Source organism: Medicago truncatula, chromosome 3 (genome assembly GCF_003473485.1).
Source record: "Medicago truncatula cultivar Jemalong A17 chromosome 3, MtrunA17r5.0-ANR, whole genome shotgun sequence".
In the NCBI taxonomy this organism is placed as follows: Eukaryota; Viridiplantae; Streptophyta; class Magnoliopsida; order Fabales; family Fabaceae; genus Medicago; species Medicago truncatula.
Genome location: NC_053044.1, coordinates 766,958 through 787,953, shown reverse-complemented (window position 1 = coordinate 787,953; position 20,996 = coordinate 766,958). Strand labels below are relative to the sequence as shown.

The 20,996-nt window shown below is 33.0% G+C and overlaps 3 protein-coding genes across 6 annotated transcripts; 2 read left to right on the top strand and 1 right to left on the bottom strand.

The window, feature by feature from the left end:
* Positions 1-616: 616 nt before the first annotated feature.
* LOC25488464 (F-box/kelch-repeat protein At3g23880) lies at positions 617-15,217 on the top strand. 4 transcript variants are annotated; one of them, XM_039832274.1, is made up of 2 exons: positions 617-1,860; positions 14,773-15,217. In XM_039832274.1, the coding sequence occupies exon 1, from the start codon at positions 720-722 to the stop codon at positions 1,830-1,832; it is 1,113 nt and encodes a 370-aa protein (XP_039688208.1). In that variant the 5' UTR covers positions 617-719; the 3' UTR covers positions 1,833-1,860; positions 14,773-15,217. The 4 variants fall into 4 exon arrangements, 3 of the variants coding, with proteins under 3 accessions (XP_039688208.1, XP_013458774.1, XP_039688209.1); XM_013603320.3 differs by lacking the exon at positions 14,773-15,217 and adding an exon at positions 6,532-6,915; XM_039832275.1 differs by lacking the exon at positions 14,773-15,217 and adding an exon at positions 3,057-4,289 and having other exon boundaries at positions 618-1,860.
* On the top strand, positions 8,181-10,045 carry LOC25488462 (F-box/kelch-repeat protein At3g23880). Its single transcript, XM_039832473.1, has 4 exons — positions 8,181-8,553; positions 8,611-9,035; positions 9,762-9,903; positions 10,008-10,045. The coding sequence occupies exons 1-4, from the start codon at positions 8,181-8,183 to the stop codon at positions 10,043-10,045; spliced, it is 978 nt and encodes a 325-aa protein (XP_039688407.1).
* A 4,403-nt stretch (positions 15,218-19,620) lies between the features above and the next one.
* Positions 19,621-20,646, bottom strand: LOC25481010 (uncharacterized). Its single transcript, XM_013586504.3, has 2 exons — positions 20,463-20,646; positions 19,621-20,384 (listed from the first exon to the last, which is right to left on the bottom strand). The coding sequence occupies exons 1-2, from the start codon at positions 20,628-20,630 to the stop codon at positions 20,295-20,297; spliced, it is 258 nt and encodes an 85-aa protein (XP_013441958.2). The 5' UTR covers positions 20,631-20,646; the 3' UTR covers positions 19,621-20,294.
* Positions 20,647-20,996: the final 350 nt, after the last annotated feature.

Below are 20,996 nucleotides of genomic sequence, written 5' to 3'. Positions count from 1 at the left end.
TTACCCCTTAGAACGAAATCACAAGCTATTGATGCCAATTTGTTAGCGCAACAAATAATGCTTGTCACACAAGCAATAGAGAAACCAGAAGCAGTTTTGGTTTATTAGGGTTTTGTGATGTTGTGAATTAGAGAGAATGAGAAGAAAGAGAGACAATGAATTGAAGAAAAGTAATTGTGTTATTGAACTAATGAGAATTTACAATGAAGGTAGCTTATATACACCATCTAGTTAGGTAGCTTGAAGCACAAGCAATGTAACAAACCCTAACCTTTTATTAGTTACACTCTAACAAACTTGTAACAAACTTCAAAACAAACTAAAACAAACTAAAACAAAGTGTAATTAACCAACTAATTACACTCTAACAAACTTGTAACAAACTTCAAAACAAACCTTTTAGTCTCGTTTTGATCCCTTTTGTTAGGTTTCCGTTAGGTTTAATAAAAAAACGTTAAGTGTGGACACGTGTCACCTTGTCATTGACTCTGAAATTTTAATATATTTTTTTTTATAAAAATAATATTTTTAATGTAAAAAATTCACAGAACCAAGAGAGAGAATGATGTGGAGGGGTGGTAATTGAAAAAAATGGGGATGGTGTGTAAGCTGACGGGATACTTAGCTATCAAATAAGAATGAGCCTTCGCTAACGCTTAGCTGTTGTTGAGAAATGGCGCAGCGATGAAGATGAAGATGAAGACCCAATTCCAAACAACATGATCCTTACTTCTCTGTCACAGATGGCGGAAACACAGCTTCCTACTCTTCCAATCGATGTCCTGCCTGAGATTCTTTGTAGGCTTCCCATCAAATTACTCGGACAGCTGCGGTGCCTCTGTAAGTCTTTCAATTCTCTTATTTCTGATCCAAAATTCGCAAAAAAACATCTTCAATTGTCAACAAAGCGCCACCACCTCATGTTAACATGTATACGGGACCAAATCTCAAGTTCAAGTGAGTGGATTTTGTGTGATTCCCCAATCCCATCCATTTTTTCTACTTCTACTGTTTTTACACAGACACAACTTTACCCTCCCAATACTATCACAACTTTATTTTCCCATGGACAGAAATTTGTCAACTTAAGGTGCTCTTGCGATGGCATCTTTTGTGGTGAACTCAATGATAATGATGATGCTTCTTATTTTTTGTGGAATCCTTCCATTACAAAATTTAAGTTATTGCCTCCTTTCCAAAATTCGTTTCAAGGTTTTTCCGTAAGCTTTGGGTATGATCATTTCATTCATAATTACAAGGTCATTTCTGTTTCTACAAAAAATGAAGTTTGTGTTTATACATTGGGGACTGATTATTGGACAAGAATAGAGGATATCCCAAATAATTACCGCATCCATAGTATCGGAACATTTGTCAGTGGCACTGTTAATTGGTTCGCAACGGATGATTCAAGTATGCATTTCATTCTTTCTCTTGATTTAGAGAAGGAGTCATATCAACATCTTTTGCTACCTAATTCCAATTATGATTCGTCCATGTTGGGTTTGATGAGGGATTGCTTGTTTCTCTCTGGAAGTAGTAGTAGTGATATGTTTATGGATGTTTGGATTATGAAGGAGTATGGAGATCAAGAGTCTTGGACTAAATTGTACATTGTTCCCGACATACAAGATCATGGTCTCAAACCCTTTCAACCTTTATATATTTATGAGGATGACCAACTGCTGCTAAGGTTTTATGCAATGGAAGGTGGAAATATCAAGTTGGTTGTTTATGATTCCAAGACTGGTACTCTGAATATTCCTGAGTTTCAAAACAACTATGAACAAATAGGCTCAGATGTCTACATTGAGAGTTTGATATCACCTTAAGCAAGGATTCAACTGCAACATATACATGGTTAGTTTTTGTATTGTGTTATTTATTTTATGTCTGATTTGATTCTTGGTGATTTGTTGGATCATTGCTAATCAATGGTTGAGGGAATCTATAGGTTGGACATTACTTTTATTTTCAATAGTATGGTTAATTTGAGTTGTTGATTCTCTTTAATCTTGCATTATATTTTAAATAATTAATAATCATGGATGACATTAAATGGTTTATCATTTGATTTTCTAAAAAGGTTTGAGAAATCAGTTCAGTTGGAAATAAGTTCTTTAATTTTGTACTCAAATCTGTTTACTAGTTTTTGAGCTATGGAAAGCTGGTTCAGAATAAAAAAATTTGTTTATTCAACTATGTTAACCTATATATAACTAGTTTTAAACTGTTTTCAACCAGCTTAGTTTGAAATCACAATCTTGTTCTCGAATTTTAAACCACATCGGTTTGGATATAAGAAAATACTGAATTATTGAGACTCTGGATAGAAATTGTTTGAGTTATGTTTGCATAAGAGTATGAATTTTATTTTAAGAGTGAGGATATTAGAGTGTTCTTTTAAATGGTTTCAAATACAGTAGGAGATTGGTGCTATTTTTTCAGTTGAAGTTAAATTGCATGATTCTCCATTGATTATGGAACGAGTCCAGTGTGTTGTGCTTTCACTTGGTTGTTGGCTGCATGTATACCCCTGTTTCCTGTTTATTTCTATGCTATATCAGCTCAATATTTTCTTCTGATGTGTTGCGAGTTTTGAATAGTTTGTGAAGTTGATGAAATTGGAGTTTCATCTTTTAATACCCTTCATCTGCTCTAAATTTTCTGATACGAGTGAAAACAATTCATCATCAGACCCTGGCTAATGTAAATAAGTTTGTGTTAAGGAAGATGAGTGCTAGGAACACTGTATTTCCAACATTCATTATGTTATTACTTATTGGGTGAAATCTATGTGGGTCCCACCATTTTATGCGATAACAGTGCATCTAATACTCATGTATCCATCTTGTGTGGGAGATATTGTCTCCAAATTATTGAAGATGTTGAGTTGAGTGAAGGATTGACTTTCTTTTTTCTTAATGGTTTACTTGTCTAGTACAATGAAAATGACATGCTTGTGTTGAGTTCGTGAAAGGCTTGTAATCTAAATTTATGGAAAAGTTTATGCAAGTTCGTGGACTTAATTGTGTGTTTTTTTCAATTGAAACCAGTCGTCCTACTGTTTGAAGACCCACCACATCAGTGAACACAAGTAGATGTTGGGTTGCAGAAAAAACTTGGTGAAGGATGCATGAGTTTTTCTAAGAAGATTAGAATAAGGACGGTCTGCAAAGTATTGATGGATTATAACAAGAACACTTTTGCTCATTTCTACTCGCTAGACTTATTCATGGTGTCTTTTGATCCATGTAGCCATCTCCACTTAGTGGGATAAGACTTGAAATTGTTTGTTGTTCTTTCCAGACTTATTTATTTTCCTGCATATTTTTTTATATTATCGTTCCTATTTTGTTTCATGTATTCTACTTTGAGGGGATTTATATATCTGAATATTTTTAGTTTATGTGTTTGATCCTTTTTTGTTTAATTTGGAGTATGGTGTCATGTGAACATCAGTATAAGAGGAATAGGTCCAGTTAATATGTTACAACTCAAGTCTATGGATTGGAAATTTGGAATAAGATCAATGTAAAAGAACATCTGGAATGGTCAAATATTATGTACGTTTTAGTGACTATTAACAAATAGTGCTTAAATTACAGCATGTGCTTTTCTGTTTTAGAGTCTATTATTGATAAGAGGAATGCCAGCAACACTCTGTTTTGAACAGTCTATAATACTCATTCTCTTATTAGTTTAAATCATTGTGGGTCTACACTTTAGAAATAGAACCCACACAAAGTGGTGGGACATCACTTATTTGATTACGACTACGTGAAATGAGTTTATACTTTATACTAAATTTGAAACCATTTTAGTTATAACAGCCAATTTATTTGTTAGTCTGTAGTATGGTTTATGAATCATTATTTTATACAGACTAACAAATATAGAGAAGCTGAGATTTAGGAACAAACAAATGCCAAGTTACATGCATTTGTTGCAGCAGAAGACACTGGTGGTGTATTTTCTTTGCTTTGTTTTCTGTCTTGTATTTTGATTTTGATTGTTTTTCCTTTTTAATTTATGGTTTGATTTTTCTTCTGAGAATCTAATCATTGTGTACATGTCTTCATCCATGAATATGTATACTTAACAGAAATAAAAATTCGAGTTATGTTTGAGTTATGTTTGCATAAGACTATGAATTATATTTTAGGAGTGAGGATATTAGAGTGTTCTTTTAAACTGAATGGTTTCAAATACAGTAGGAAATTGGTGCTATTTTTTTCTATTGAAGTTAAATTGCATAATTCTCCATTGATTATGGAACGAGTCGAGTGTGTTGTATTTTCACTTGGTTGTTGGCTGCATGTATACCCCTGTTTTTTATAAAAAGATACTTAACTATGAGCTCAATATTTTTCTTTAATACCCTTCACTGCTCTTCATTTCTTGGGTAAAACAAGAATAACTAAGATATATATATGATTAATTTTTATTCTGATATGTTGTGACTTTTAAATAGATTCTGATTATTCGTAAAGTTTCCCATGATAGTTTGGGATTAACGTGGTCATTCTCTGTCTTATTGGACTTTTATTTTTTTATACACTAGTCTAATATGATAGTGTTCGTTACTGGAAATTAATAATTAAAGATAGGAATAGATGATATATTTTCTTAGATTTTATTCCTTTTTTATTTCTCATTGTTCTTGCAAGGTTTTTCTTCAATCTCAATAATCTTCTAGCAATGCTAGTATCTAGATTTGCTAGTTGGTTTGAACTTGTTTCATATCATGTTAGTATTTTGCCCACTCTCCGAAATACCTTTACTATGGAATTGGCTCACTCTTGTGCTCCCTAATATATAGTTCTCGTTTCTGCAATTCCTGTTGAAGCGTATCCCTCTTGTCTTCTATATATATATATATATATATGAAAGTCATAGGTTGCTATTTCATACTCTAAAACATGTAGCATTTCAATTCTCCAAACCCTGCAGTTCTAAAATCAGCGCACTATATGTTTTGTGAAGATCAGATTCTTTCAACACTTGCTCTTTTGATTATCATAGTATCATATACTTCACATGTGTATAAAGAATTCACAACATTTAGCTTTCTAAAACTTATAGTGAGTTTGAAATATAGTTCTATGCCTCATTTTCATTTATTTTTTTTCTAGTTCTTAGAATTAGAAGAATGCTGCGTATATTTGAGTATTTTCCTAGACAGGTAAAAGGTGAGGTTGTTAACAGAATGTCAACATGTTTATCCTTATATATGAGTGCTTGGGTATGTGGCTTAGTGCTCATCCTAGTCGACTGCTCTATAGGGCTTCCCACCATACATGTTAGTCATCAATTTTCTAAAGAAATTAACATGTTATTATTCTCGTGGTAACTTTATGTGTTGTTAGTGCTAAATTAATCATATTGTACATTAAGTTTTATATTTTGAATTAACGGTTACCATTACCACTCAGTTGGTTTTGATGGTAATTATTATTCGAAACATTTTGGTTTCTGTTTTGACCTATGAAGCACGGATACGGACACGGACACCGGACACGACACGGACACTTGACACGGCGACACAACTAATAATTTGAAAATATCACATAATTCGCTGCAATTACAAGTGTCGGTGTCGTGTCGGTATCGGACACGACACGTGTCCGTGCTTCATAGGTTTTGACTTATTACTGCCCTTTTAATTGTGCATATGTTTGATTTGTTTTTGTTGTTATTGTTTGTTTAGTGGTGTCTAGTTTTGTCATTGGCTGAGTTAAACTATTAACAGGATAAATGCCTAGCATTTATTCCATAACTGCTAGGTATTCACAGACTCGAGTGTTGATAGAGAGATGTGGGAGATGGTATAAACTGAATGAATCCCAAACAGGGTAAAGACAGAGTGTCGTGATTCAGAGACAAATGGCTGCAATGTTGCGCACAGCATTGGGAAATGGAGTGAGTGACCGCACTTGCGGTACAAAAACTTGATTCAGTTTTAGGATCTTGGCTGCGATTTTGTGATTTCACAATCTTTGCTACGGTTTTGCGATTTCACAATCTTGGGCTCTTGGCTACGGTTTTCTCAGCAAGTGATCTTGTACAGGATTTCTTGTGTGGGACAATTAAGATCACACGATCTTACGATTTGAATCGAGATTTTTGATAACCTTGATAGTATGCACAAATTCAAATTGACAATAACCATTAAAGTTTTTATGTTTTAGCTTTTGTTTGTGATAGTGGGTAACGGTCTACAAGATAACTGATTATTCTTGTTGAATGATTAATGTGAAAATGAAAGTTTTGAATATTTTGGTATTTTATTTGCGAGGGTTTTAAAGTTGTGAAAATGATATTATTGAATTCTTCTTACACACACGTAACACATTGTACAATTCATAACATTGGTGAAATGACGTGGATATGATTGATATAGTGCCTGAGATTGTAGTGAATTTTGTTTCCACATGTGTTGCCTTATATTGTCTCAATATTTTAATTTTGCGTGCACCTCAAGCTTCAAAATAGACTTATAACTTCATAGTTGAAATGTCTCTTTTTCAGGTTGGCCGTGTTTGTTCATTTCAATAGAAGGGTAATTCACTAGCTGGCTTAATTGCTTAGGTTCATTTTCTGGTCTGGAGCGTTGCTGAAGATGGCTGTTAAAAAGGATTATAGTTTTAGGGCCGTGGAATTTTAAGTTCATTTTGATTATTTATTATGTAGTAAAACTAGATGGGGTGAAAAAACTATAGGTTCTTAATAGACAGGCTAAACTTGTCTCTGGTTTTATTATTATATGTTGTTTGGAAGAAAATACAATCTTCAAAGTCTAATATATTTGACTTGTATGTTTCACTGTGTTATTCTAGTCTAATGTGTTAGTACATCAATTGTAACAAACTTGTAGTTCCAGCACACTGCAATGACAATTTGAATTCAGACATATATACTTGAATTTTTCGGTACATTCTGTGTTCCATGCATCCAGACTATAAAATCCGAATTGAATTTTTTCATACTCTCTCAGCCGAGTAGTGTCCAAACATTTTGCAAAAAAAGTATTTCACCCAATGCATCCAATGCTATAAATCGTTGCACCATGAACCATCACAAGACAAACCAAAAAAATACATATAAACAAACCATATCAAAAGATAGTGTTTTTTTGCTTCCTTTTATAGCATATTGGGAATCTGTGCGTATTATCAAATGACTTTAACTTAGTTTATGCCTAAAAGTGAAAAGCTATGTGATAGCTATAAATCTATTTTTTATTTTTTTTAATTCTTCTGCTTAAATTCTGCCTTGCTTTCGATCAACTCGATTCTAGTTGCTGGTCTGCTTCTGTCGACTGTCTTTTTGTTTTGTGGATCTGGTCATTCTGGTGTAGCAGGTTTTTGAATGGTTGGTGTGGCCTATTGTTTCTGGTTTGGAGTTGTTAGTTATTTTTTCTTTGCCATTGATAGTGGTCTGCTATTGTTAAGGCATGTTTGTGGTGTTGCTTAAAGGATCAGTTTTGGTCAATGGTGGTTATGTTTTGGGATGTTTTTTCCCGATTTTGTTTTGGTGTATTTTGGAGTTTTTAATGGAGATTTGGTCTCTTTATTTTATTTTACTTTAAAATTTTATTGTTATGTCCTCACTGTTTCTTGTACAATGATTTTTGGTACTTTGGCCCTCTTTCCGATTACGTCTTGCTATCAGAAAAACGGTTTTTTTTCCTTCAAAAAAGAAATCTCGTATTTATGCCATGAATCTTTTGTATACACATTTGAATAGTTAAGGGGTTAGCTTGGTATTGGTATATGAGTAGGCGGAAAATTGTATCGTGTTTGTATTACGAGTGGTGTTGGAACCCTCGAGAATACTTAATTAGATAGGTTTTAGGCTGCTGTGTTGTAATTCTGCTGTCATTTTCTTGTGTTTTGGAAGTTTACTGGGCGCTGTGTTGTAGCTGGGCAGCAGACCATGTTTATTAATGGTGCTGTTTTAAAAATTGATAAAAGAAAAAAAGAAGAATTATTTAATAAATATTTAAAAATTGATATAAGAATCATGAGCGTGTAGACCACACCACCGTTAGCAAATAAACCCCACCAGAAAAAAAAATATATTCTAAAACCTTTAAAAAAAAACCGTTGTTGTTGTTCTGCTGCATTGAATGACCCTCAAATATACCATCGAAACTCAAACCCTAATTTTGTAGAGAAATGGCGGAGGGTAGAAGCGATGAGGAGGAAGATCCAAACGACATCATCGTCCATACGGCTGGAACCATAACATCTCCGCCGCCACTTCCCACTCTTCCATTCGATGTTTTCCCTGAGTTTCTCGGTAGGCTTCCCATCAAATTACTCGTACAACTTCGATGCCTCTGTAAGTTTTTTTATTCTCTTATTGCTGATCCAACATTCGCAAAGAAGCACCTTCAATTATCAACTAAGCGCCACCACCTCATGATAACCTCTTGGAACAACTTGGCTGAGTTAGTTGAGTATGTTTCTCCAATCCCCTCGGTTTTATCTACTTCTATCGTTGTTACACATACACAACTTTACCCTCCTAATACTCTTACAATTCGAGGTAACTTTGTGGACGTAATGTGATCTTGCGATGGCATCTTTTGCTGCATGCTAAAAGCTGGTTCATATTTGTTGTGGAATCCTTCCATTAGAAAGTATACGTTACTTCCTCCTTTGGAGAATCACATATGGACATCACTAAGCTTTGGATATGATCATTTCATTGATAATTATAAGGTCGTTGTTGTTTCTTCAGAAAAAGAGGTTTTTTTTAATACTTTGGGGGCTGATTATTGGAAAAGAATAGAGGGCATCCCACATTATTACGACATATGTGGAGTGGGAATATTTGTGAGTGACACTGTTAATTGGTTGGCAATCGATGAATCAAGTTCGTATTTCATTCTAATTTCTCTTGATTTCGAGGAGTCATATCAACAACTTTTGCTACCTGAATCTGAGAATGATTCATGGACCTTGAGTGCGGCGAGGGATTGCTTGTGTGTCTCTCGAACTAGTGATACATTTATGAATATTTGGATTATGAAGTGTTGTGAATTCGATGAAAAATCACACCAATAACAACTTGATGTGTGGAGCAAGGGATAATCAAGCAACCAAAATCAAAGTGTATGAAAGTTATAAATACAAGCCAAAAGTAGAAAACAACTGCGAGAAGAACACAAAGAAGAAGAAGAACACAAAGAAATTTGTTGACCCAGTTCGGTCCAATCTGACCTAGTCTGGGGGAGAGAGCAGTCCTCCGATCCACTATATGATGAGTAACGTTACAAAGAGAAATCAATGGGTTACAAGAATAAGTCTCCCGCCTAATTCTACCCAAAGTCCCAATCTCTTCCCGTAACCAAGAGACTCCAATCCTAATAGTGTTTCCCAAGGTGAATCAACCCACAAACCCTAGTGTTTGCTCCTAAGAGACAAACTCTATACAAACCCTAGTTTTGTTGTTGCTTTTCTAAACCCTTGTTTCAGCCCCCTCTATCTCTCTCTCAAAGTTTAGCCTGATACAAGGTCTATATTTATAGTAAAAGTATAACTCATAAATTTGGAACAAATACCACACTGAAGATTCGTTTTTTTTTTCTCCTTCAGTGAAAGAATATTTGCATCAAAATCGTTCTTCATACGATACAAAAATATATTTATTGTCCATAAATATATTTTCAGCACAAAATATATTTGAAACAAATCTTTTATATTTTTAGCAACAATATTCTCCATCCATCAAATTTTGAGTCATACTACAACATGAAGGAGTATGGAAATCAAGAGTCTTGGACTAAATTGTACATTGTTCCTAACCTACAAGATTGGGGTTTCATAGCCTATAAAGATTTATATATTTCTGAGGATGACAAATTGCTCATGCATTGTTATGTGATGGGAAGGGGTAAGATGAAGTTGGTTGATTTGATTTGTTGATTCTCTCACATTTTGCACTATCATTTGACAATCATGAATTGCATTGAATGGTTTGTCATTTGATTTTCTAAGATTTGCGTTATGGTGTAGATGTTATATTGTATGCTTAGTGCTGCACAAATTTCTCAAAAGTTTGGGTAAGCTTATGTTTTTAATACCGTAAATAGTTATTATTGATTGATGCAGGCATTTTGATATACATCTACAATGTTTTTAGCATATTTTAAGTGATTGGTAGCGCCATAATATTAGAAATATATAAGAAATCAGTTCAGTCGAAAAACAGTTATGTAAATCTGTAATCAGATTTATTTACTAGCTAGTTTTTGAACTATGCAAACTGTTTTTGAAAATTTATGGGGTGAAAAGTGCACTCTAGCCTTTAATTTATTGTGAATCATATAGAATTATTTGAGAAAACCATGTAATTTTTTACATGGTAACTTATTTTCCTAATTTAGGCATGATTTGTTGGCTAGTAGATACCTCCAAGACAAAGTAGATAAATTACTTGATAAATTTGAGCAATTAAGATTTTGTGAATATGCTTTTGAATTTTATCACTAGAAGTGTTTCTTTATAGCTGTATTATAACAAGGATACTAATCTCTTGAATTATCACTAGAAGTCCTTTGATAATTTGGAGATTTGGGAGGGTGGTTTACAATATTTATTTTTCTAATCACCTAGATGTTTGCTTTTCATTCATGTGGAAACTATTCTTTTGATAAGTAATGTGAAATAATCAACTCATTTACACCAAAACGATGTTTATTTATTTAATTTGTTTTTAGACAACATATTGTTGAAAGCTACACTGCAGAGGAAGAGCGGCTAAGCAAAAGCAATGAAATACATAATAGGCACCATAAATATGCGGCAGCCCAAGTCAAACACTATGCTATCGCAAAAGACAACTTGGGTTCTAACACTACTCGTAATAGAGACAAAACGAGTTTTATGCGATTTAGACTTCAGTGCCAAGACAAGATCTTTATATCATCGACAATGTCATCAATAGACGCATGTTAAACTAACCGAAAACCCTTGCCAGGCTTTTTGTTCCGAACAATCACAAGACAAACCAAAAATACATAAAAGCAAACCATATCAAAAGATAGTGTTTTTTGCTTCCTTTTATAGCATATTGGGAATATTAACTGAGTTTATGCCTAAAAGTGAAAAGCTATGTGATAGCTAGTAATCTATTTTTTATTTTTTTTAATTCTTCTGCTTAAATTCTGCCTTGCTTTCGATCGTTGCTGGTCTGCTTCTGTCGACTGTCTTTTTGTTTTGTGGATCTGGTCATTCTGGTGTAGCAGGTTTTTGAATGGTTGGTGTGGCCGATTGTTTCTGGTTTGGAGTTGTTAGTTATTTTTTTCTTTGCCAGTGATAGTGGTCTGCAATTGATAAGGCATGTTTGTGGTGTTGCTTAAAGGATCAGTTTTGGTCAATGGTGGTTATGTTTTGGGATGTTTTTTCCCGATTTTGTTTTGGTGTATTTTGGAGTTTTTGATAGAGATTTGGTCTCTTTATTTTATTTTACTTTAAAATTTTATTGTTGTGTCCTCACTGTTTCTTGTACAATGATTTTTGGTACTTTGGCCCTCTTTCCGATTACGTCTTGCTATCAGAATAGCGGTTTTTTTTCCTTCAAAAAAGAAATCTCGTATTTATGCCATGAATCTTTTGTATACACATTTGAATAGTTAAGGGGTTATCTTGGTATTGGTGTATGAGTAGGCGGAAAATTGTATCGTGTTTGTATTACGAGTGGTGTTGGAACCCTCGAGAATACTTAATTAGATAGCTTTTAGTACTACCTGAATCTGTTAGGTTTAATAAAAAACGTTAAGTGTGGACACGTGTCACCTTGTCATTGGCTTTGAGATTTTAATAATATTTTTTTTTATAAAAAAAAATATTTTTTAATATATATATTTTATTTGTTTGTAAAAAATTCACAAAACCAATGATAATGTGTAAGAGAGAGAAAATGATGTGGAGTGTTGGTAATTGAAAAAATGAGGATGGTGTAAGCTCACGGGATACTTAGCTATCAAATATATTAAATGAAAGAAGAAGAAAATAACAAGTATTTGAATATTTGGATCAACCAATTTGGGTGGACGACTACACCAATTTGCGGGAATTTGGATCAACCGAAACCTAAACCGACGTAAAATTGTATAAAATCTTCCAAAATAGACCTATAATTGAATTATTTAAATTTTCGGGTGGACCACTACACAGGAATTTTGATCAACCAAAACATAAAACCGACACAAAATAGATCTATAATCGTTGATTTTTTAATTTGAAAGAAGAAGAAAATAACAAGTATTTGAATTTGACACAGTAGGAGATTGGTGCTATTTTTTCAGTTGAAGTTAAATTGCATGATTCTCCATTGATTATGGAACGAGTCCAGTGTGTTGTACTTTCACTTGGTTGTTGGCTGCATGTATACCCCTGTTTCCTGTTTATTTCTATGCTATATCAGCTCAATATTTTCTTCTGATATGTTGCGAGTTTTGAATAGTTTGTGAAGTTGATGAAATTGGAGTTACATCTTTTAATACCCTTCATCTGCTCTAAATTTTCTGATACGAGTGAAAACAATTCATCATCAGACCCTGGCTAATGTAAATAAGTTTGTGTTAAGGAAGATGAGTGCTAGGAACACTGTATTTCCAACATTCATTATGTTATTACTTATTGGGTGAAATCTATGTGGGTCCCACCATTTTATGCGATAACGGTGCAGCTAATACTCATGTATCCATCTTGAATCAGATGTATATAATTGTAATGAAATTGATAGGAAGAAAGAACTAATACTCATTTATCCATCTTGAATCAGATGTAAGAGTAGTTTGAATTAACTCATTGCTCGTAGATGCTTCACAAGTTTGAGATAAACTCTAGCTCCGAACTTAGGAAAAAGCTTCTAGCTCATTGAACATGTGTGCATCTCGCACGTCAAGGGACTTGTGCACAAAATAAATATCACATGTCCTTAAATTTTCCCAATATGTAATACACTATACAAGCAATGACTTTTAATAATTCCTCTCTTGAATTTTTTCAGTTCATTTTGATTTGTGTTGGAAGCTTTGTTGGGCCAGTGAAATGATGGCTAGTGTTCTGCTTTTTGTTTTCTCCTTGGTTTCTGTTATAACATGTTCAACTCCCCTTATTAGTTTGATAAAATGTTAATTATGTCTGATTCCTTTGTATTTTTTTCCATGTACCTGTGTTTGAAAAAATGAAAGGTTGAGTGGTTTTCTGTTTGGTGTGCGAGATATTGTCTCCAAATTATTGAAGATGTTGAGTGAAGGATTGACTTTCTTTTTTCTTAATGGTTTACGTGTCTAGTACAATGAAAATGACATGCTTGTGTTGAGTTCGCGAAAGGCTTGTAATCTAAATTTATTGAAAAGTTTATGCAAGTTCGTGGACTTAATTGTGTGTTTTTTTCAATTGAAACCAGTCGTCCTACTGTTTGAAGACCCACCACATCAGTGAACACAAGTAGATGTTGGGTTGCAGAAAAAACTTGGTGAAGGATGCATGAGTTTTTCTAAGAAGATTAGAATAAGGACGGTCTGCAAAGTATCGATGGATTATAACAAGAACACTTTTGCTCATTTCTACTCGCTAGACTTATTCATGGTGTCTTTTGATCCATGTAGCCATCTCCACTTAGTGGGATAAGACTTGAAATTGTTTGTTGTACTTTCCAGACTTATTTATTTTCCTGCATATTTTTTTACGTATTTATTTTCCTGCATATTTTTTTATATTATCGTTCCTATTTTGTTTCATGTATTCTACTTTCAGGGGATTCATATATCTGAATATTTTTAGTTTATGTGTTTGATCCTTTTTTGTTTAATTTGGAGTATGGTGTCATGTGAAAGAACATCTGGAATGGTCAAATATTATGTACGTTTTAGTGATTATTAACAAATAGTTCTTAAATTACAGCATGTGCTTTTCTGTTTTAGAGTCTATTATTGATAAGAGGAATGCTAGCAACACTCTGTTTTGAACGGTCTATAATACTCATTCTCTTATTAGTTTAAATCATTGTGGGTCTACACTTTAGAAATAGAATCCACACAAAGTGGTGGGACATCACTTATTTGATTACGACTACGTGAAATGAGTTTATACTTTATACTAAGTTTGAAACCATTTTAGTTATAACAGCCAATTTATTTGTTAGTCTGTAGTATGGTTTATGAATCATTATTTTATACAGACTAACAAATATAGAGAAGCTGAGATTTAGGAACAAACAAATGCCAAGTTACATGCATTTGTTGCAGCAGAAGACACTGGTGGTGTATTTTCTTTGCTTTGTTTTCTGTCTTGTATTTTGATTTTGATTGTTTTTCCTTTTTAATTTATGGTTTGATTTTTCTTCTGAGAATCTAATCATTGTGTACATGTCTTCATCCATGAATATGTATACTTAACAGAAATAAAAATTCGAGAACATTATGGCGTTTTTTAATCCATGTAGTGGGAAAAGGCTTTGGTTGTTGTTGTGTTGTTCACTGCTTACTTAATTTACTTTGTGATTGAAGTTAAACTTTATTCCAATGACTCAAATTTTGACTACTTCTGAGCCTCTCATCTCATGATGAAATGCTCACACCATTTAGATATATTGAAACATGCCATATATTTACTTGCATCCTTTCCTAGATGAATGAACTGTGGAAGAATATGAAGACATATCAATTGATAAAAAAAATACAAACTTGTTTTCTCTATTACTATTTACTTGCAAATGCGATAATACTGTGGTTCTTGTATTGGAATGCAGTGAATGATGGGATGAGCCGAAGAGCAGTACACAAAGCAATCTTTGAATCAGCAGCACTGATTGGAGCTAGTGCACTGCAAGTTTATCTTCTGCGACGCTTGTTTGAGCGAAAGTTGGGAACCTCAAGAGTTTAGAGTTAGGACATGTTCTGTGAACTGTAACATTATGAATGCCAGTGTCATTTTAAACTTTTTGTCATTCTCATCACATGGATATTTATATTGGTTCACTTTACTCACAATATACTTGCGGAAAGATGTTATTTATTGATAATTACAGTTGATTTCCGATGAGAAAATACAAAATGACTGCCCATGTAGGCCTACAATTACTTCTGCTCCGCCTGTTCTCATTCTACTCATCTTTTACTTTGGAAGGAGAACGGTATTTAAGAGAAACTGACACATGTTCTTACATTCAATAATTATATTTTCTTAAATTATTACCTGTTTTGGTGTGTCGTGTCGCTGTCCAGTGTTTGTAACCATATCAAACTTAATTAAGTAGATGTATAGCAAAATTGTTGTTGCACGTCCTTTCTTTTAAGCACTTAAACAATGATATTTACTAGTTGCTGTAAAATCAGATTAAGTGGAAAGTGAGGTTTATTGCAGTACTTTGCCCTAATGGAGCTCCATGTGGTGCCATCAATATTGTAGGGCTCTTATGAAAATGAGTATTGCAGGTTTTCACAAATACAGTAAGGAGTCTTGTAGCTTGCTTGGAAGCCTGTCTTTATGTTTCTTGCTAACTGTTTTGATGTTAGCCTTAGTTCTGTATTTTTTATTCTCGCACTCTTTTGATACTACTCAATTTTATCCAAAGCTGAAAAGTAGTTGTTGCATAATCCTTTTTACACACATAAATCATGGTCTCAATTTTCTTTTTGCAAAATAGAATTTGAATTAATGAGGTACACAAAAGTCAACAGTAGATATCACAAGAAGTGTTAAAGAACAAATACAACAAAAGTTCCAACATCAGTTACATTACCATATTATGCACTAGTATACCTTCCCCTACTAAACAACATTGGTCTAAAAACTCAGATAAATTGTCTTGTTTCCATTCCATGATGTAAAGCCATAATTTAATAATGTCAATTGGTGAAGGAATGGATCTTCTAAGAAAGGGGAAGACTATGAAATAATGTCACATACAATATATAATCGTCCACAATTCATAGCTCCACGGGAAAATATGCCTAAATAGTTATGCCAGTCATCGCGACGACGACTTGTGTGTGAGTTTCAATGGTTATTTTTGTGTGTGAGTTTCAATGGTTATTTCGTCTATCGGTCATAAAAAACTTCAAATAGCTAGGGTAGTTTCTATAACCCACTAACGGTAGATGAGTAACTCCCACTATTACAATTATTTAAATTACATTACGTCACATATCACATCATATATTTATTTGAGACTAATAAAGGGAGTCTAAAATAATTTTGAAACTAACGGAGTATATACAACTCGTGAATAGCTAAACCATATCGAATAATATTGACCAAAATTTACATTTTAAGGAAAAATTAATGTAAATGGTAAACTCATTAACTACGAGTAAAATCAATAAGGATGTTTTGTCAATCGGGGAAGGTTTTTGGTGACAACACCTGGAGATATCAGAAGTGGGAATGTTGACATGAGTAACAATAAATCATGCGATAAACACTATCACCTGGAAGGCTTTCTGCGTTCAGTCAATCTACGCAGAGTTAATCGGTCCCTGAGGAAGCCCCGAAAGGGCTGCCATCCGATGGGTACACGAAAGTGATGAAGATCTACCAATTTTATCAGAATTTATTCGAAGTCATGAGTTTATCAAAAAGAGAGTTTACATACGAGTTAAATTAGTTTTGTGACCTATAATCATAAGCTCGCAAGAATTGAAAAGTTAACTCGAGAGTTTGACAATCATAGTTATAAATCATGCATAAACTCTGTTATAAAACAATTATCTCGACATGTAATATAACACAAACATCACCCTTAAACAATAGAGAAATATGAGTCGATAAGAATCGAAAAATTATCATGTGAAGTTAAGTTTCAATACAACAAGTATTAGGTCAAAAAAATCCCAGTGATTGTTCACCATAAATCATAAATATAACGTAATATCTATTTTCCTAATTGTTATTTTCCCCCTAGCTCAAAGCACTCTCATGAGTCATGACTCAGAATGGACGTTTGTGCAACAGCAAAACCATTTCTTCTGCAGTAAAAAAATAAAAATAAAAATTCAATACACGCAGGGATTATTAATTGTAAGGAAACAAGGAAGTCCAGTCCATTTCAAGATACTAATATGCACAAAAGTCTGACTGAGCTACTGTATACAGCACTTGAATTTAGCAAAGACATATATACATACATATATAAAAGTGATATTATTTCCTTAATTCTTCAAGAAGTTATTGGAATATGCATAGAGCTTTAACTTACTAGATAATTGCAACAAGAATAAGAAATATGAACTACCCTACGTGCCAACAAATTGTAGCAGAATGACAAAAAAAAAAATCCTTGAGAAAATAGAAAATTAAATTGTGAAGTGAGAAAAGCAAGTAAAGTGGAAAGAAAAAGAAAGAACTTACGGATAGAGTCTTTCCAAGAAAAGCTTTACGTTTATGAGCATTGGATGCTGAATTATTTGGGGGTGATTGAAATTTCCCACCCCTTTTTTCCTCTTTAATTTTATTGAATATCACAGTGTATCCATTGGCAGTTGATGAATCATTGGCATCCCATTCCCCAAACTTGGGGACTAATGTCGACTTTCCTTTAGATTTGTTCTGTAATAAAGTGTAGTGTACTTTAGTATATTCAAATTCTCAATTAATTAATACTCTTAAAGTTAATTCTATAATGCACCAATGAAATAGTGTTTCATCATATACACGTTTAGTTAGTTTTACCATTAAATCAATAAATCTTATTATTATCTCAATTTAATGGTTTGAAACAAATATTTCACTTGTGCATCATAGAACTAGCATACGTTTGCATCTAATATAAGAATCAGACGTCCATCAAATATATAATGAAAATCAAGGTTTAAAGAAAGCATAACTAAACATATATTATTTGTACATAATGAAACATATATTACTTTTTTTTTGTTTTAACTAATGAAATTTTCTTGTGTGATTAATAGGACATTACCCCTAAACTCTTTCCTTTCGGTCCCTACAACCTTAACCTAACCCAGGATAAGCAGCACGTATAAGTTTGGGGTCACTGAATCTTTGCCTAAACGTAAAGCGTAAAACTTAAAATCACTCATTGTTGAGTATGTCTTAGATCATAATCTTATATTTACGGCTTGTAACACTATAAACCCTAATTAATCAAAGAAATAAACAAGAATTATAACTACTTTATAGTCACAAAGTTATGCATCATCGGTTGAACTGCTTACACAAATATCGTGTTTTATTGTCTTGCTTTTTAACTTTGTTGTTGTTCTAACACCCAGAAGAAAAATGCCAAGGCTCATCAAAATTTATCGATCACCTAACTGATATATAAAAAAAAAAAATCTATACAAATTTACCTATCGTAACAAATAACCAAGTGAGTTAACGAGGCATAGATTAGAGAAAAAGAAGCAAAATGACAAGTAGAATTGCAAAACATACCGACATATATAGTTTATAGGAGAGAAATAGTAGTATTTGTGTTGGTACTAATTTTTTCTTCTTTGATGGTTTGACCTAAAATGTCCGAAGATTCTTCTCTGTTTTTATAGGAGAAAGAGAAGAGTTGAAAGAAAAAGTCCGATTTATTTGGCCCGTTTTTTATAGATTAAAGTAAAATTTGTTTTGATATAAATTAACATTAGAAAAACATTTAAACTCAAAAATTATGCCTGACAGTGTCTTTTAAGCCCTACTAGTATTTTATAAAAACTAAAACTTCTAGTATATTATTACCTCCGTTGTTTTTTAATTGTTGTTTTTAGTTTTTTCAACATAGTAAAAGGTTACTTTTTAATTGTAGCGTTTTCTGCTAGGACGTTAGAATTCTCTCACTGGAAGAAGATGCTAACACAATTTTATCACGGATTGATTCATAATAGGAGATATAATTCTATTTTGTCCTTCATTTATTGAAGCACATGAAGGTAAATAAAAAGATTTGGGATTATGATAGCTTCAAAATTTTTGGACCATATGGTTTAAATTTTGGTTCCTTAAAATAGTTTAGCTGGCCTTCAAGGTTGACTTTATAATATTTTTTAATGTTCTAACTGCACTTTTTTTGTGTTGATAGGTTGGCCCATTTTCATCCAATTCCTTTGGTTGTATGTATTTATAAGATGATGGCTATGGTTTTAGTATGGTGAAGTAAGTTATTTGGTGATTTTAGAAAGTCAATCGTTTCTAAAAGGGAGATAAATTTTGGACGGTATCTTAATTGCAAATGAGGTGGTTGATGAAGAAATGAAACATAAAAAATATTTGATTATGTTCTAGATTCCTTTTGATCATTTGATTGGTTTCTATTTAGATGATTTTGAAACGGGGGACTAACCGTCTTTTTAAAAGAAGATGAATGTTGATGTGAGTCCAATTAAGATTCATTAAGATGGTTTGGAATATTGGGTTGGAGAAGAAGATTAAGGGAAGGTACTATTTGCAATTGCAGTGCCTCGTGGTGGAATTGGCATACCATAAACTTGAGGGTTTGTGTATACACCACGTCTTCCTCTAGCACTTCCAAAGAAATAAAAACCAAAACCAAGAACTAAGCAGAAGAACACAAAAGGAAGAGATACCATAATCATGTTCTTCTTTTCCTAATGTTACTTGTGTGATTTATACAATTGGACTTTTTGTGTGAATCTTCATTTATATAAGAATTACATTGTTTGTATTTCATTTGCTACTACTACTGTTATGTTACATAGACTTTCATCATGCATACATATACCCTTGCATATTAATATTCCTACATCAACATTAGATACTTTTTGTTACAAAACAATAGCAATACCTTTGGCTTCTAAATGTTCCCCCTAATGTACGCATCATTTGATTAAGCCAACATAATATCAAATTTCTTTACTACACGTGCAAAAACTTCCATCCACATGAACACAAAAGCAAGTATCCAATAAAAAAAACATTGAAATTTACAACTTCACATGAAAACAGGAAACAACTCAAATCCATAACAAAAACGGTTTAAGGACACACTCTATATGTTTGACTTTGCCTATATTTGGTAGTGTTAAGGTCGTTATGCCAGAATCATGGCACCATGATTTGCAGAAGCTACATAGTATAGCATTTGAAAAATCGCGACGTGTCACCGTGATTCTGGCACAACATGATACCAAACATACACATACATGAAGATCATCATTTTTATCGTCATCATCATTTGTATTGAAAATCCAAGACCAACAATACAAATTGCCCCAAGTATTATTACACTATCAAAGGAAAATGATATTGATCAATCACCCACATGTAAATTGCAATCAGTCAAACACATAATCAGCTAGATTTCTTTCAAGATGAAGATACCATATGCCTCCAAAGATAACGACCACTAGCCATATCCAAAAAAGTCCAAAACCCAGATTCTAACGCAGCACGAACCTAAAATCACAAATTCAGGGTTAATTAAAAAAAACATATTTTTATTAAAATTGAAGCAAAAGGGTGAAATGGGTCAACCTTAGAATTTTGATTTGACGAAGGATTAGAAGAATCTGAGATTTTAGCGTTAGAAACAGCATCTTCATCATCATCATCGATCTTACGCTGAGATCGGAAATTTCTGAGGACAAAGAATCCTGCGAGTGTTGCTGACAAGAATATGAGAATTAGCCTCAAAGGGCACATTTTTTTTTGTTTTTGTTTTTCTGAATCAATCTCTTCTTTGCATGATGACGTTTGACTAGTAGATAATGGCCAAGAGAAAAGGCCACGTGTAGTTGTTGACTTTGCTTCCAATGAAATTTTAGTCAAAAAAATATTTATATAATTGTTTCAAAATTAATATTTGCATAATAAACACATTCAATCTTGTGTTTTGTACACAAATGATAAAAATAGATAAAATTACATAACTTTCCTTGAAGTTTATTAAAACGATATTAACATCGTCTTTAGTTTTAAAATTTACAATGACACCCCTTAAGTTATTATCAAATAGGCAAACACTTCACTAAAAATGGTAGATTTGGTTGATGATATTAGTGGATTGAC